This window comes from Cynocephalus volans, chromosome 12 (genome assembly GCF_027409185.1).
Source record: "Cynocephalus volans isolate mCynVol1 chromosome 12, mCynVol1.pri, whole genome shotgun sequence".
Classification (NCBI taxonomy): Eukaryota; Metazoa; Chordata; class Mammalia; order Dermoptera; family Cynocephalidae; genus Cynocephalus; species Cynocephalus volans.
Window position 1 is genome coordinate 40835989 of NC_084471.1, and position 19528 is coordinate 40855516.

Sequence of the window (19528 nt, forward strand, 5' to 3'; positions counted from 1 at the left end):
ACAGACTTCATGAATACGACCCCAAAAGCACAGGCAACCAAAGGAAAAATAAACAAATGCGTTTATATCAAACTAAAAAGCTGCACAGCAAAAGAAACAATTAACAGAGTTAAAAGACAACCAACAGAGTGGGAGAAAATATTTGCAAAATATACATCTGACAAAGGATTAATATCCAGAATATACAAGGAACTCAAACAACTTTACAAGAAAAAAACAAGCAACCCAATTAAAAAATGGGCAAAAGAGCTAAGTAGGCATTTCTCTAAGGAAGATATACAAATGGCCAACAGACATATGAAAAAAGGCTCAACATCACTCAGCATCCGGGAAATGCAAATCAAAACCACACTGAGATACCATCTCACCCCAGTTAGGATGGCTAAAATCCAAAAGACCCTGAACGATAAATGCTGGCGAGGTTGCGGAGAAAAAGGAACTCTCATACATTGTTGGTGGGACTGCAAAATGGTGCAGCCTCTATGGAAAATGGTATGGAGGTTCCTTAAACAATTGCACATAGATCTACCATACGACCCAGCCATCCCACTGTTGGGAATATACCCAGAGGAATGGAAATCATCAAGTCGAAGGTATACCTGTTCCCCAATGTTCATCGCAGCACTCTTTACAATAGCCAAGAGTTGGAACCAGCCCAAATGCCCATCATCAGATGAGTGGATACGGAAAATGTGGTACATCTACACAATGGAATACTACTCAGCTATAAAAACGAATGAAATACTGCCATTTGCAACAACATGGATGGACCTCGAGAGAATTATATTAAGTGAAACAAGTCAGGCACAGAAAGAGAAATACCACATGTTCTCACTTATTGGAGGGAGCTAAAAATTAATATATAAATTCACACACACATACACACATACACACACAAACTGGGGGGGGGGGAAGAAGATATAACAACCACAATTATTTGAAGTTGATACAACAAACAAACAGAAAGGACATGGTTGGGGGGGAGAGGGGGAGGGAGAAGGGAGGGAGGTTTTGGTGATGGGGAGCATTAATCAGCTACAATGTATATTGACAAAATAAAATTTAAAAAAAAATAAAAAATAAAAAATAAAAAATAAAAAATAAAAAAAAAAAAAGATCAGAGCAGAACGGAATGAAATTGAAAACCAAAAAACAATTCAAAAGATCAACGAATCAAAAAGTTGGTTTTTTGAAAAGATAAATAAAATTGACAAACCATTAGCATGGCTAACAAAAAGAAGAAGAGAGAAGACTCAAATAACAAAAATTAGAAATGAAAAAGGCGATATTACAACTGATTCATCTGAAATACAAGGAATCATTCGAGACTACTATAAACAACTATATGCCAACAAATTTGAATATCTGGAGGAAATGGATAAATTTCTGGACACACACAAGCTCCCAAAACTGAACCATGAAGACGTAGAAAGTTTGAACAGACCAATAACAATAAAGGAGATTGAAGCTGTTATCAGAAGGCTCCCAACAAAGAAAAGCCCAGGACCAGATGGATTCACAGCAGAATTTCACCAAACATTCAAAGAGGAATTGACACCGATTCTTTACAAACTATTCCAAAAGATTGAAACGGACGCAAATCTCCCAAACTCATTCTATGAAGCAAACATCATCCTGATACCAAAACCAGGTAAAGATAGAACCAAAAAAGAAAACTACAGGCCAATATCCTTGATGAATATAGATGCAAAAATCCTCACTAAAATACTAGCAAACAGAATACAGCAACACATACGTAAAATTATTCATCACGATCAAGTGGGATTCATCCCAGGGATGCAAGGTTGGTTCAACATACGCAAATCAATAAATGTGATACACCATATTAATAAACTCAAACACAAGGACCATATGATCATCTCTATAGATGCTGAAAAAGCATTTGATAAAGTTCAGCACTCATTCATGACAAAGACCCTCTATAAGTTAGGTATACAGGGAAAATATCTCAACATAATTAAACCCATATATGCCAAACCCACTGCCAATATCACCCTGAATGGGGAAAAGCTGAAAGCTTTTCCTTTAAGAACAGGAACTAGACAAGGATGCCCACTCTCACCACTCCTATTCAACATAGTGTTGGAAGTACTAGCCAGAGCAATAAGAGAAGAGAAGGAAGTAAAGAGCATCCGGATTGGAAAAGATGAAGTCAAACTGTCCCTGTTTGCAGATGACATGATCCTATATATCGAACAGCCTAAAACCTCTACAAAAAAACTCTTGGGATTGATAAATGATTTCAGCACAGTAGCAGGATACAAAATCAACACATAAAAATCAGTAGCATTTCTTTTCTCCAATAGTGAACATGCAGAACGAGAAATCAAGAAAGCCTGCCCATTTACAATAGCCACCAAAAAAATAAAATACTTAGGAATTGAGTTAACCAAGGAGGTGAAAAATCTCTATAATGAGAACTACAAACCACTGCTGAGAGAAATTAGAGAGGATACCAGAAGATGGAAAGATATCCCATGCTCTTGGATTGGAAGAATCAACAGTGAAACTGTCCATACTACCCAAAGTGATATACAAATTCAATGCAATCCCCATCCAAATTCCAAAGACATTTTTCTCAGAAATGGAAAAAACTATCCAGACGTTTATATGGAATAACAAAAGACCATGCATAGCCAAAGCAATGTTGAGCAAAAAAAATAAAGCTGGAGGCATAACGCTACCTGACTTTAAACTATACTACAAAGCTATAATAACCAAAACAGTATGGTACTGGCATAAAAACAGACACACTGACCAATGGAATAGAATAGAGAATCCAGAAATCAACCCACACACTTACTTTCATCTGATCTTTGACAAAAGCACCAAGCCTATTCACTGGGGAAGGGACTGCCTCCTCAGCAAATGGTGCTGGGATAACTGGATATCCCTATGCAGGAGAATGAAACTAGATCCATGCCTCTCACCGTATACTAAAATCACCTCAAAATGGATTAAGAATTTAAATGTACACCCTGAAACAATAAAACTTCTTAAAGAAAACATAGGAGAAACACTTCAGGAAATAGGACTGGACACAGACTTCATGAATACGACCCCAAAAGCACAGGCAACCAAAGGAAAAATAAACAAATGCGTTTATATCAAACTAAAAAGCTGCACAGCAAAAGAAACAATTAACAGAGTTAAAAGACAACCAACAGAGTGGGAGAAAATATTTGCAAAATATACATCTGACAAAGGATTAATATCCAGAATATACAAGGAACTCAAACAACTTTACAAGAAAAAAACAAGCAACCCAATTAAAAAATGGGCAAAAGAGCTAAGTAGGCATTTCTCTAAGGAAGATATACAAATGGCCAACAGACATATGAAAAAAGGCTCAACATCACTCAGCATCCGGGAAATGCAAATCAAAACCACACTGAGATACCATCTCACCCCAGTTAGGATGGCTAAAATCCAAAAGACCCTGAACGATAAATGCTGGCGAGGTTGCGGAGAAAAAGGAACTCTCATACATTGTTGGTGGGACTGCAAAATGGTGCAGCCTCTATGGAAAATGGTATGGAGGTTCCTTAAACAATTGCACATAGATCTACCATACGACCCAGCCATCCCACTGTTGGGAATATACCCAGAGGAATGGAAATCATCAAGTCGAAGGTATACCTGTTCCCCAATGTTCATCGCAGCACTCTTTACAATAGCCAAGAGTTGGAACCAGCCCAAATGCCCATCATCAGATGAGTGGATACGGAAAATGTGGTACATCTACACAATGGAATACTACTCAGCTATAAAAACGAATGAAATACTGCCATTTGCAACAACATGGATGGACCTCGAGAGAATTATATTAAGTGAAACAAGTCAGGCACAGAAAGAGAAATACCACATGTTCTCACTTATTGGAGGGAGCTAAAAATTAATATATAAATTCACACACACATACACACATACACACACAAACTGGGGGGGGGGGAAGAAGATATAACAACCACAATTATTTGAAGTTGATACAACAAACAAACAGAAAGGACATGGTTGGGGGGGAGAGGGGGAGGGAGAAGGGAGGGAGGTTTTGGTGATGGGGAGCATTAATCAGCTACAATGTATATTGACAAAATAAAATTTAAAAAAAAATAAAAAATAAAAAATAAAAAATAAAAAATAAAAAAAAAAAAGATCAGAGCAGAACGGAATGAAATTGAAAACCAAAAAACAATTCAAAAGATCAACGAATCAAAAAGTTGGTTTTTTGAAAAGATAAATAAAATTGACAAACCATTAGCATGGCTAACAAAAAGAAGAAGAGAGAAGACTCAAATAACAAAAATTAGAAATGAAAAAGGCGATATTACAACTGATTCATCTGAAATACAAGGAATCATTCGAGACTACTATAAACAACTATATGCCAACAAATTTGAATATCTGGAGGAAATGGATAAATTTCTGGACACACACAAGCTCCCAAAACTGAACCATGAAGACGTAGAAAGTTTGAACAGACCAATAACAATAAAGGAGATTGAAGCTGTTATCAGAAGGCTCCCAACAAAGAAAAGCCCAGGACCAGATGGATTCACAGCAGAATTTCACCAAACATTCAAAGAGGAATTGACACCGATTCTTTACAAACTATTCCAAAAGATTGAAACGGACGCAAATCTCCCAAACTCATTCTATGAAGCAAACATCATCCTGATACCAAAACCAGGTAAAGATAGAACCAAAAAAGAAAACTACAGGCCAATATCCTTGATGAATATAGATGCAAAAATCCTCACTAAAATACTAGCAAACAGAATACAGCAACACATACGTAAAATTATTCATCACGATCAAGTGGGATTCATCCCAGGGATGCAAGGTTGGTTCAACATACGCAAATCAATAAATGTGATACACCATATTAATAAAATCAAACACAAGGACCATATGATCATCTCTATAGATGCTGAAAAAGCATTTGATAAAGTTCAGCACTCATTCATGACAAAGACCCTCTATAAGTTAGGTATACAGGGAAAATATCTCAACATAATTAAACCCATATATGCCAAACCCACTGCCAATATCACCCTGAATGGGGAAAAGCTGAAAGCTTTTCCTTTAAGAACAGGAACTAGACAAGGATGCCCACTCTCACCACTCCTATTCAACATAGTGTTGGAAGTACTAGCCAGAGCAATAAGAGAAGAGAAGGAAGTAAAGAGCATCCGGATTGGAAAAGATGAAGTCAAACTGTCCCTGTTTGCAGATGACATGATCCTATATATCGAACAGCCTAAAACCTCTACAAAAAAACTCTTGGGATTGATAAATGATTTCAGCACAGTAGCAGGATACAAAATCAACACATAAAAATCAGTAGCATTTCTTTTCTCCAATAGTGAACATGCAGAACGAGAAATCAAGAAAGCCTGCCCATTTACAATAGCCACCAAAAAAATAAAATACTTAGGAATTGAGTTAACCAAGGAGGTGAAAAATCTCTATAATGAGAACTACAAACCACTGCTGAGAGAAATTAGAGAGGATACCAGAAGATGGAAAGATATCCCATGCTCTTGGATTGGAAGAATCAACAGTGAAACTGTCCATACTACCCAAAGTGATATACAAATTCAATGCAATCCCCATCCAAATTCCAAAGACATTTTTCTCAGAAATGGAAAAAACTATCCAGACGTTTATATGGAATAACAAAAGACCATGCATAGCCAAAGCAATGTTGAGCAAAAAAAATAAAGCTGGAGGCATAACGCTACCTGACTTTAAACTATACTACAAAGCTATAATAACCAAAACAGTATGGTACTGGCATAAAAACAGACACACTGACCAATGGAATAGAATAGAGAATCCAGAAATCAACCCACACACTTACTTTCATCTGATCTTTGACAAAAGCACCAAGCCTATTCACTGGGGAAGGGACTGCCTCCTCAGCAAATGGTGCTGGGATAACTGGATATCCCTATGCAGGAGAATGAAACTAGATCCATGCCTCTCACCGTATACTAAAATCACCTCAAAATGGATTAAGAATTTAAATGTACACCCTGAAACAATAAAACTTCTTAAAGAAAACATAGGAGAAACACTTCAGGAAATAGGACTGGACACAGACTTCATGAATACGACCCCAAAAGCACAGGCAACCAAAGGAAAAATAAACAAATGCGTTTATATCAAACTAAAAAGCTGCACAGCAAAAGAAACAATTAACAGAGTTAAAAGACAACCAACAGAGTGGGAGAAAATATTTGCAAAATATACATCTGACAAAGGATTAATATCCAGAATATACAAGGAACTCAAACAACTTTACAAGAAAAAAACAAGCAACCCAATTAAAAAATGGGCAAAAGAGCTAAGTAGGCATTTCTCTAAGGAAGATATACAAATGGCCAACAGACATATGAAAAAAGGCTCAACATCACTCAGCATCCGGGAAATGCAAATCAAAACCACACTGAGATACCATCTCACCCCAGTTAGGATGGCTAAAATCCAAAAGACCCTGAACGATAAATGCTGGCGAGGTTGCGGAGAAAAAGGAACTCTCATACATTGTTGGTGGGACTGCAAAATGGTGCAGCCTCTATGGAAAATGGTATGGAGGTTCCTTAAACAATTGCACATAGATCTACCATACGACCCAGCCATCCCACTGTTGGGAATATACCCAGAGGAATGGAAATCATCAAGTCGAAGGTATACCTGTTCCCCAATGTTCATCGCAGCACTCTTTACAATAGCCAAGAGTTGGAACCAGCCCAAATGCCCATCATCAGATGAGTGGATACGGAAAATGTGGTACATCTACACAATGGAATACTACTCAGCTATAAAAACGAATGAAATACTGCCATTTGCAACAACATGGATGGACCTCGAGAGAATTATATTAAGTGAAACAAGTCAGGCACAGAAAGAGAAATACCACATGTTCTCACTTATTGGAGGGAGCTAAAAATTAATATATAAATTCACACACACATACACACATACACACACAAACTGGGGGGGGGGGAAGAAGATATAACAACCACAATTATTTGAAGTTGATACAACAAACAAACAGAAAGGACATGGTTGGGGGGGAGAGGGGGAGGGAGAAGGGAGGGAGGTTTTGGTGATGGGGAGCATTAATCAGCTACAATGTATATTGACAAAATAAAATTTAAAAAAAAATAAAAAATAAAAAATAAAAAATAAAAAATAAAAAAAAAAAAGATCAGAGCAGAACGGAATGAAATTGAAAACCAAAAAACAATTCAAAAGATCAACGAATCAAAAAGTTGGTTTTTTGCAAAGATAAATAAAATTGACAAACCATTAGCATGGCTAACAAAAAAAAGAAGAGAGAAGACTCAAATAACAAAAATTAGAAATGAAAAAGGCGATATTACAACTGATTCATCTGAAATACAAGGAATCATTCGAGACTACTATAAACAACTATATGCCAACAAATTTGAATATCTGGAGGAAATGGATAAATTTCTGGACACACACAAGCTCCCAAAACTGAACCATGAAGACGTAGAAAGTTTGAACAGACCAATAACAATAAAGGAGATTGAAGCTGTTATCAGAAGGCTCCCAACAAAGAAAAGCCCAGGACCAGATGGATTCACAGCAGAATTTCACCAAACATTCAAAGAGGAATTGACACCGATTCTTTACAAACTATTCCAAAAGATTGAAACGGACGCAAATCTCCCAAACTCATTCTATGAAGCAAACATCATCCTGATACCAAAACCAGGTAAAGATAGAACCAAAAAAGAAAACTACAGGCCAATATCCTTGATGAATATAGATGCAAAAATCCTCACTAAAATACTAGCAAACAGAATACAGCAACACATACGTAAAATTATTCATCACGATCAAGTGGGATTCATCCCAGGGATGCAAGGTTGGTTCAACATACGCAAATCAATAAATGTGATACACCATATTAATAAACTCAAACACAAGGACCATATGATCATCTCTATAGATGCTGAAAAAGCATTTGATAAAGTTCAGCACTCATTCATGACAAAGACCCTCTATAAGTTAGGTATACAGGGAAAATATCTCAACATAATTAAACCCATATATGCCAAACCCACTGCCAATATCACCCTGAATGGGGAAAAGCTGAAAGCTTTTCCTTTAAGAACAGGAACTAGACAAGGATGCCCACTCTCACCACTCCTATTCAACATAGTGTTGGAAGTACTAGCCAGAGCAATAAGAGAAGAGAAGGAAGTAAAGAGCATCCGGATTGGAAAAGATGAAGTCAAACTGTCCCTGTTTGCAGATGACATGATCCTATATATCGAACAGCCTAAAACCTCTACAAAAAAACTCTTGGGATTGATAAATGATTTCAGCACAGTAGCAGGATACAAAATCAACACATAAAAATCAGTAGCATTTCTTTTCTCCAATAGTGAACATGCAGAACGAGAAATCAAGAAAGCCTGCCCATTTACAATAGCCACCAAAAAAATAAAATACTTAGGAATTGAGTTAACCAAGGAGGTGAAAAATCTCTATAATGAGAACTACAAACCACTGCTGAGAGAAATTAGAGAGGATACCAGAAGATGGAAAGATATCCCATGCTCTTGGATTGGAAGAATCAACAGTGAAACTGTCCATACTACCCAAAGTGATATACAAATTCAATGCAATCCCCATCCAAATTCCAAAGACATTTTTCTCAGAAATGGAAAAAACTATCCAGACGTTTATATGGAATAACAAAAGACCATGCATAGCCAAAGCAATGTTGAGCAAAAATATAAAGCTGGAGGCATAACGCTACCTGACTTTAAACTATACTACAAAGCTATAATAACCAAAACAGTATGGTACTGGCATAAAAACAGACACACTGACCAATGGAATAGAATAGAGAATCCAGAAATCAACCCACACACTTACTTTCATCTGATCTTTGACAAAAGCACCAAGCCTATTCACTGGGGAAGGGACTGCCTCCTCAGCAAATGGTGCTGGGATAACTGGATATCCCTATGCAGGAGAATGAAACTAGATCCATGCCTCTCACCGTATACTAAAATCACCTCAAAATGGATTAAGAATTTAAATGTACACCCTGAAACAATAAAACTTCTTAAAGAAAACATAGGAGAAACACTTCAGGAAATAGGACTGGACACAGACTTCATGAATACGACCCCAAAAGCACAGGCAACCAAAGGAAAAATAAACAAATGCGTTTATATCAAACTAAAAAGCTGCACAGCAAAAGAAACAATTAACAGAGTTAAAAGACAACCAACAGAGTGGGAGAAAATATTTGCAAAATATACATCTGACAAAGGATTAATATCCAGAATATACAAGGAACTCAAACAACTTTACAAGAAAAAAACAAGCAACCCAATTAAAAAATGGGCAAAAGAGCTAAGTAGGCATTTCTCTAAGGAAGATATACAAATGGCCAACAGACATATGAAAAAAGGCTCAACATCACTCAGCATCCGGGAAATGCAAATCAAAACCACACTGAGATACCATCTCACCCCAGTTAGGATGGCTAAAATCCAAAAGACCCTGAACGATAAATGCTGGCGAGGTTGCGGAGAAAAAGGAACTCTCATACATTGTTGGTGGGACTGCAAAATGGTGCAGCCTCTATGGAAAATGGTATGGAGGTTCCTCAAACAATTGCAGATAGATCTACCATACGACCCAGCTATCCCACTGTTGGGAATATACCTAGAGGAATGGAAATCATCAAGTCGAAGGTATACCTGTTCCCCAATGTTCATCGCAGCACTCTTTACAATAGCCAAGAGTTGGAACCAGCCCAAATGTCCATCATCAGATGAGTGGATACGGAAAATGTGGTACATCTACACAATGGAATACTACTCAGCTATAAAAACGAATGAAATACTGCCATTTGCAACAACATGGATGGACCTTGAGAGAATTATATTAAGTGAAACAAGTCAGGCACAGAAAGAGAAATACCACATGTTCTCACTTATTGGTGGGAGCTAAAAATTAATATATAAATTCACACACACACACACACACACACACACACACACACACACACAAAAAAAAAAAAAAAAAAACCGGGTGGGGGGAAGAAGATATAACAACCACAATTACTTGAAGTTGATACGACAAGCAAACAGAAAGGACATTGTTGGGGGGGTGGGGGGGAGGGAGAAGGGAGGGAGGTTTCGGTGATGGGGAGCAATAATCAGCCACAATGTATATCGACAAAATAAAATTTTGAAAAGAAAAAAACAGATTATTAGAGTGGACCAGAAAACAAGACTCATCTATATGTTGTCTACAAGAAACCCATCTGAAATATAAAGACACATGCAGATTAAAAGTAAAGTCATGGGGAAAGGTATACCATGCTGACACTAATCAAAAGAAAGTAGGATTAGCTATATTAGTTTCAAACAGAGCAGACTTCAGAAAAAGGAAATTTATCAGGGATAAAGAAGGACATTACATAATGATAAAGGGGTAGATAATCCAAGAAAACAAAGGATCCTTAATGTGTATGTGTTTAACAACAGAGCATCAAAACACCTAAAGCAAAAATTGATAGAACTGCAATGAGAAACAGGTGAATCTACTGTAATAGTTGGAGACTTTAACACCCCTGTATCAGAAGTGAACAGATTCAGTGGGCAGAACATCAGTGAGGACACAGTTGAACTCATCCATTAACCAACGCGATATAATTATCATCTATATATCACCTTATTGAACAACAGATTACACTCTTCTCAAGATCACATGGAACATTCACCAAGGTCAACCACATTCTTAAAATACACCTTAAAAGATTTAAAAGAACATAAATCATATAACACTTGTTCTCAGAGGTTAATGGAATTAAACTGGAACAAAAAGACAGCTGAAAAATGCAAAGTACTTGGAGATTAAATAACACACTTCTAAATAAGCAATTTCAAGAGAAACTAAAAACTATTTTTAACTAAAGAAAAATGAAAATATAACTTATCAAAATGTGTAGAATGCAGCAAAAGCAGTGCTTATAGGGAAATTTATAGCATTAAATTTATATGTTAGACAAGAAGAAATATCTAAGATAAATTACCCAAACTTCCACTTTAAGAAACTAGAAAAAGAAGAGCAAATTAAATTTAAAGTAAGCAGAACAAAAAAATAATAATAAAAATTAGAACAGAAACCAAAATTTGAAAATAGGTACTCAAAAGAAAATATCAATAAAACCAAAAGCTGGATCTTTGAAAGATCAATAGAATCAATAAGACTCAAGCCAATTTACCTAAGAAAAAAAGAGAGAAGAGACAAATTGCTAATATCAGACATGAAAGAAGAGACATCACTACAGATCCCATGGACTTTAAAAAGTAACAAAGAAATATTATGAATAACTCTATACCCATGAATTTGATAATATAGATGAAATTAACCAATTCCTTGAAATACACAATCTACCAAAACTCACATAAGAAGAAACAGAGAACCTGAATAGGCCTATAATCATTTTAAAATTGAATCAATTATTAATAATCTTCCAAAACTAAAAACACCAGCTCCAGATGGATTTACTGGGAATTCTACCAAACATTTAGGAAATAAGTTAGATCAATTGTCTACAATCTCTTCTAGAAAACAGGTGCCATAGGAATACTTCCTGTTTAACTCATTCCATGTGGCCAGTATTGTTCTAATACCAAAACAAGGCACAAAGACATTACCAGAAAAGAAAACTACAGCCCAATGTGTCTCATGAACACAGATGCAAAAAACCTCAACAAAATATTAGCAAATAGAATCCACAATGTATGAAAAGAATTACACACCACAACCAAGTGAGATTTATCCCAGGTATGTGAAGCAGGTTTAAAATTTGAAAATCAGTTAATGTAATCTATCACATCCATGGGATAAAGAGAAATCACATGATTATACCAAAGATGCAGGGAAAAAATTTTGACAAAATCCAATACCCATTTGTGATTAGGAAAAAAAAAAAACTAGGAATAGAGGGGAACTCCCTCAATTTGATAAGGAACATCTACAAAAAGTCTAGAATTAATATTATACTTAATAATGAGAAAGTCAAAACTCTCCTACTATCAAGAACAAGACAAGGATATCCCGTCTCACCACTGCTTTTCAACATCGTACTGTAAGTCTTAGCTAGTACAATAAGACAGGAAGAGAAAATATAAGGTAGATATACAGATTGCGAAGGAAAAAATCAAACTGTCTTTGTTCACGGATAACATGATTATCTGTGTAAAAAAAACCTCAATTGGCAAAGCCTTTGAAAACTAAATTGATATTAGAACCACAATCCACAGAAAGTGAGTAATGACGTATAGTCTAATCTTAACTAGGCTGACCACCTGCCAAAATAAACAAAAACAAGAACACAAATACAGAAGATTTAAATAGGATCCAGAATCTCATAATATATTATTCAAAATATTCAGAACAAAATCCAAAATCACTTGACATAAAAAAGAGCCAGGAGAACCTAAATACCCTTAAGAAAAAAGATAATCACTAGAAGCCGAATCCAAGATCACCTAAATACTAGAATTATCAAAAATTTTACTGCAGCTATTATAACTATGGGGAAATAAAGCTTTCTGGATTTCTTGGTGTTCCTATAAAAAGCTCTAGGATCTTGAAACTCTTCAAATATCATGAGAATTATATCTATAGCTATATGTGTAATTAGTTGCTCTAGTCTGAAAGGATAAAAAAACCTTTCCTAATTTCCCTGGGAGGGTCAACTGGTTAGAATCCAGACTAGATCCCTAGGATAAATTCCCAAGGTGCTAAGACATGTTCACTCTCTTCCTAGGTATTTACATGTCAAAAAAAATGGATCCCCACAAATTGGAAACATTTCTAGGTTGTAAAAGTGGAGACACACAGGGTTATCTGGCTCCTAGAGCTATTTTATTTATATATCAAAGGGATAGAGTTTGAACAAGACATTATGTTTCTAAGGAGATCCCTCAGGAGGAGTGGGAGATAGCTTCCTCCCTCCTTTTCATAAGTTGAGAAAAATCATTTTCCTTGTCCTTTGTCTGTGGAGCATCTAGCTACTCATGTAGTAAAAGTTCTCATTGGCTCTCATTGGGTAGCCCAGGGGTAAGACCAGGGGCAAGGCAGCAACGACACTCTTATTATTAAGATATCTATCATTGACCCAAAACATATCATTTTCACAATCATGATAAAATTAATAAAGATGAATATTAAAAACCCAGTGATAATCATAGCTCGAGAAGTATGGGTGAGCACTCTTGATATGAATGAAATCATAGAAATTCTCAGCAAAAAAGTAGAAGCTACAAAAAAAAAAGAAAGAAAGAAAAAAGAAAAATCTTTTAAAAAGGAAGAAGAGGAGAAATGCGGGAACGAAAAGGAGAAGAGGCAAAAAGAAAATTAATAATAAACTGGTAGACATAAACAAATATATTAATAATTTATTTAAATGTAAATAGTCTAAAAATAACAGATAAAAGATAGAGACTGTAGATGAGTTAAAAATAAAAAGTATTGCATGCTGTCTACAAGACTCAACTACATGCTGTCTATGAGCAACCCACATGAAACATAATAATCCAGACAGATTAAAAATGAAAGAATGGAAAAAGATAAATTATTCAAACACTATCCAAAAAAGATGGAGTGGCTATTTGATTATCACACAAAGAACTTCAGAAAAAGAAAAAATTACCTTCGATTAAAAAACTAATCTATAAAGATAATAATTCATTGCAACAAGTAAAGTTTATCTTAGTAATGCACGACTGGTTTAAAGGCTGAAAAGTAATTACTATAATTCACATAACAGGCTTAAAAATAAAACCCTCATTATCCTATCAATAGAAGCAGAAAAACCATTTGTCAAAATTCAACATCCATTCACAAAAATAATAATAAAAAACCTTAGCAAATTAGGAATAGAAGGAAACTTTCTTAATTTGATAAAAGGTATCTACAGAAACACTTGCAGTATATATCATTCTTAATCTTAACATACTGAATGTTTTACCCTAAGATCAGAAACAAGACAAGGGTGTCTGCTCTCACCACCTTATTCAACATCATAGAAGTACTAGCCAGCTCATAAAGCCAAGAAAAAGACATAGAAGAGATTCTGATTGGAAAAGAAGTAATAAAACTGTCTCTATTCATAGACAACATGGTTGTTTACACAGGAAATCTTAAGAAATCAACCCACAAAACTCCTAGAACTAAGGAGTTCAACAAGGTCGCAGGTTACATATCAGTAAACAAAAGTCAATAGTATTGCTATCCATAAGTAATAAAATTTTGAAAAACAAAATTTTAAAAAATACTATTTCCAATAGATAAAATATTAAATACTAGCAGAAAAAGAAGTCAAGAAAGCAAGTCCATTTACAATAGCCACCAAGAAGATTAATTACTTAGGGATAAATTTAACTAAGGAGGTGAAAGATCTCTACAATGAGAACTACAAATCACTGCTGAAAGAAATTAAAGAAGACAAGGGCTGGCTCTGTTGCTCACTTGAAAGAGTGTGGCGCTGGTAGCGCTGAGGCCATGGGTTCGGATCCTATATAGGCATGGCCAGTGTGCTTGCTGGCTGAGAGTGGTGCAGACTATGCCATGCCGAGGGCTGCTATCCCCTTGCCAGTCAGGGAAAAAAATAAAAAAGAAAAGAAAAGAAATTGAAGAGGACACAAAAAGATGGCAAGATATTCCATGTTCATGGATTGGAAGAACTAATGTTGTGAAAATTTCCCCACTACCCAAAACGATTTACAGATTCAATGCAATCTCCATCAAAATACCAATAACATTCTTCATGGATATAGAAAAAAAAAAAACCAATCCTAACAGTCATATGGAACAGCAGAAGACCCTGGATAGCCAAAGCAATCCTTAGCAAAAAATAAAATAAAATAAAGCCAGAGGCATTACATTTCCTGACTTCAAATTATACCACAAAGCTATAGCAACCAAAACAGCATGGTCCTGGAATAAAAACAGACACATGGACCAATGGAATAGAATGGAGAGCCCCCAAATCAATCCACATACTTACAGCCAAGAGATCTTCAACAAAAGCACCAAGAAAATAAATTGGGGAAAGGACAGTCTCTTCAATAAATGATGCTAGGAAAACTGGATATCTATATGTAGAAGAATGAAACTAGACTTGTACCTCTTGCTATATACCAAAATCAACTTAAAGTGTATTAAAGACTTAAATATAAGACCTGAAACATAGGTATAAATCTAACAAAATCTGTTTAGAATCTTATGCTGAAAAGTATAAGATATTTACGGAACGTATTAAAGAAGACCTAAATAAATGAAGAGATATATAAAATGTTTGGATTGGAAGACTCAATATAGTTGAGATATCAATTTTTCCCTAATCAATCTATAGATCTAACATAATTTCAATAAAAATTAATGCATTTATTTATTGTAGCTATAGAAGAACTAATTGTAAAACATATATGGAACATATAAAGAAACTAGAACAGCCAAAACAGTATTAAGAAGAGCAAATGTGGAGAATTCACACTATTCAACTTTAAGATATACTATAAAGGAACTCTCATACATTGCTGGTGGGACTGCAAAATGGTGCAGCCTCTATGGAAAATGGTATGGAGGTTCCTCAAACAATTGCAGATAGATCTACCATACGACTCAGCTATCCCACTGCTGGGAATATACCCAGAGGAATGGAAATCATCAAGTCAAAGGTATACCTGTTCCCCAATGTTCATCGCAGCACTCTTTACAATAGCCAAGAGTTGGAACCAGCCCAAATGCCCATCATCAGATGAGTGGATACGGAAAATGTGGTACATCTACACAATGGAATACTACTCAGCTATAAAAACGAATGAAATACTGCCATTTGCAACAACATGGATGGACCTTGAGAGAATTATATTAAGTGAAACAAGTCAGGCACAGAAAGAGAAATATCACATGTTCTCACTTATTGGTGGGAGCTAAAAATTAATATATAAATTCACACACACACACACACACACACACACACACAAACCAGGGTGGGGGGGAGAAGATATAACAACCACAATTATTTGAAGTTGATACGACAAGCAAACAGAATGGACATTGTTGGGGGGGAGGGGGGGAGGGAGAAGGGAGGGAGGTTTTGGTGATGGGGAGCAATAATCAGCCACAATGTATATCGACAAAATAAAATTTTTAAAAAAAAAAGATATACTATAAAGCTACAATACCAAGACAGTATGGTATTGACAAAAAGATAAACACTTAAATCAATGAAACAGACAAGATATTCTAGAAATTAACCCACTCCAATATTATCAGTTGATTTTTTGACACAGTTGTAAATGCAATTCAATGGAGAAAGGGCAGTCTTTCCAACAAATAATGCTGCAACAATTGCATCCATTAAAAAAATTCCTACACAGTACACTATATACAAAAATTAGCTTAAATATAAATTTAAAAATAATATAAAATGTAAAACAATAAAACTAAATGTAAAACATAAAACTATAAAACTCTTAGATGAAAACAGAAGAGTAAATCTTTGTGATCTTGTGTTAGGAAAGAATTCTTACATAAATGTCATGAAAATCATGATATGTAAAAGAAAAAAAAATGGTGAATTAGACTTCATCAAAATGAAAAATACTTTTGCCTTGCTAAGGGCACTTTTTTTTTTCTTGTACAGAATAAAAAGAGCAGTCACAGACTGGAAGAAAATATTTGCAAATTGCACATTAAATGAAGAACTTGTGTCCAGAATATAAAAAGAACTCTCAAAACTGAACAGTAAGAACACAAACAATTCAATTTTTAAAAATGGGCAAAAGATTTTAACAGGTATCTCACCTAAGAAGATATGTAGATGGCAAATATGCACGTGAGAAGATGCTAAGAATATTAGTTATGACAGAAATGCAAATCAAAAGTACAATGAGATACCATTACACACCTATTAGAATGGTTTAAATAAAAAGTAATGACACTATCAAGTTCTGTAAAGAATGGGAAGAAATAGGAACCCTTAAACACTGCAGGTATGTAAAATAGCACAGCCATGCTGGAAAACAGTTTGGCAGTTTCTTATGAACTTAAACATACATACACTTAATTCAGCAATGAGGGGAGGATGGAAAATCTAAAAATCTACAGAAGTGAGGTGAGAAAGATACAACAGTTACCTACTCTCTGCTATAAATGAAGGATGTGGTCATTTTCTGTGTGGAATGACTTAACATCAATATTGTCTTCGGTTCAGCTCTGTTCCTAAACACAACTTGGAAAAAAAATACCGATATTCAATATTCATCCATACCTCTTCAATGGAACCTGCAGAAATCCTGTGACCTGCAACATTTATGACATCATCAACTCGAGACAAAACATACACATAGCCTTCCTCATCCATGTAACCAGCATCCATGGTGTCATAGTATCCCTGAAAACAAGAATAAATAGTGTTTAATTAGCTTCTAGTGTTAGGCAGCATAATCATTTTTAAGCTTGATAAAATATGAAATGTGGTAGAAATGGATTTACTGTGTGCATTTGACTTTTTTTCATCCTACAGTTTGTAATTAAATTAATTTTTATTTTGAAAGCTTACTAGAATCTCTTTGCTCCTCTAATATCCAGGAATAAGTTAATGTGTTCTCATATATATTTAAATTAAGTATTTGAACTTAGAGTTGTAAAGTTTATGAACCCTATTTCTTTTCTAAATGGAGAAGTAATAGCTTAATATTTCTAATATACTTTGACATTGCAAAGTAATTCTTTGATAGATTTTTTCTTTATTGCATTAATTTTTAAAAGCTTTAAAGTTAGCTCCCTATGAATAATTACAAAATAGAGCACTAGTTTATTAATACGGATTAGGATTGTACTCAAGCTTCACTGAAATTTAATAGTAAACATGAAATTTAATTTTTAATTAACTCAAAGTAGCACATCTTTTCTGGTCCAGAAATCACAATACAATGAAGAATCAAGAAGAATAAGAAGTAGAAAGAAAGAAATATTACTTCCTCTAATGCTTCTGAGTTATCTTGATACGTATATTAATGAGTATGGGCTCTAGGACACATTCTGGTAAGTCATCATTTGTGTTCCTTAACCTTTCTGAGACTTAGTCTGTTCATCTGTTAAATGGGTCTAATGAACTCTGTCTTAAAAGGCTTCTGTTAAGCAGACAGTATATGTTAAGCATACATACATATGTTAAGAAATACTGTATATGAAGTGCTATCAATTGAATTGTTTCCCCCAAAGTTTCATGTATTAGAAATTTAATCTCCACTGTGATAATGTTAAGAGGGTAGGAAATCCTATTACGGTAACTGAAAGATGGGGCCTTAGAGGTGATTAGATTGTGAGGACTGTATCCTGGTGAGAGGATTGACCTATTATGGAGTAATGGGTGTGGTTCTGATGGCTTTAAAAGGAGAGCAAATGAGGAATTAGCACTGTCTTGCTAACCCATTTGCTATGTGATACCCTGTGTTGCTGTAGAGCCACCACCAACAGGCCCTCTCTAGATGTGTTCCCTAGACTTTGGACTTCCCAGGCTTGCAATTGTAAGAAATAAATTTTGTTTTCTTATAAACTACCCACTTTCAGGTATTTTGTTATAAGCCACAGAAGCAAACTCTACATGAAGTAAAGAGGACAGACTGTGGCATATCAGAAGCTCTCAATAACTGACTGATCTTACTGCAATTACTACTGTGATTACTATTTGAGAGGCAACCTTGAGTTAAGAGCATGAACTCTGGAGCCAGACTTTGGGTTTAACCCTCCTGCACTGTTATTAAGCCCTCAGATTAGAGGTTTGAGGTCAGGTAACAAGGCAGATTATAGTGTCACTTCATATAGTTTAACCATAAAACTGGGGCTTTGAGGGAGTTTTCAGTGTTTAAGGTGATCATGTCAAATCCACATGCACATATTATTTGCCATTGTCAGGTTATAATTAATCATATCAGTACTCTGAGGATTTAACTGTGGCCCACCAAGCAGATAGATTAGGCTAATAGGAGTCAACTATACTGACATATCTTCCCTGCATCTTTTATCAGGAGCATGTTTAATTTTGTCTACTGAGGTCATTCAAATCTACGACCTCTTTCTAAAGAAAACTATTTTAATTCTTGTCATTTGTCAAGTTGATTAGGTTCTCTGCCCTTTGCTCACAAATAATAAAGATAGAATGCTAAATACTTGAACAACTTTTTTTCATAAAATTCTGATATTCTTTCCTTTTTACCTAATGTCGAATGAGGACTAGGTTACACTCTCAGGGAAAGAATTAGAAGTAAAAGAACAGCTGAAGGATGTTGGTGGGACTGTGACAAGTGTGATCAATGAAGTACTGTCGAGAACACAGCCCACATCACCTTGGCATGGAGTAACAGGGCAATGACAAAATGGGAAACAGGTAGACACTCGCTGTTGTCCAGAGCACTGA

At 35.4% G+C, this 19528-nt stretch overlaps 1 protein-coding gene across 1 annotated transcript in view; it reads right to left on the reverse strand.

Annotated features, from left to right (window-relative positions):
• ACSS3 (acyl-CoA synthetase short chain family member 3) overlaps positions 1 to 19528 on the reverse strand; it is a 186972-nt gene that overhangs the window by 21597 nt on the left and 145847 nt on the right. Inside the window, exon 13 of the mRNA XM_063076153.1 lies at positions 17378 to 17500. Within this exon, the coding sequence (XP_062932223.1) occupies positions 17378 to 17500 (123 nt within the window). The remainder of the gene's footprint in view (positions 1 to 17377; positions 17501 to 19528) is intronic.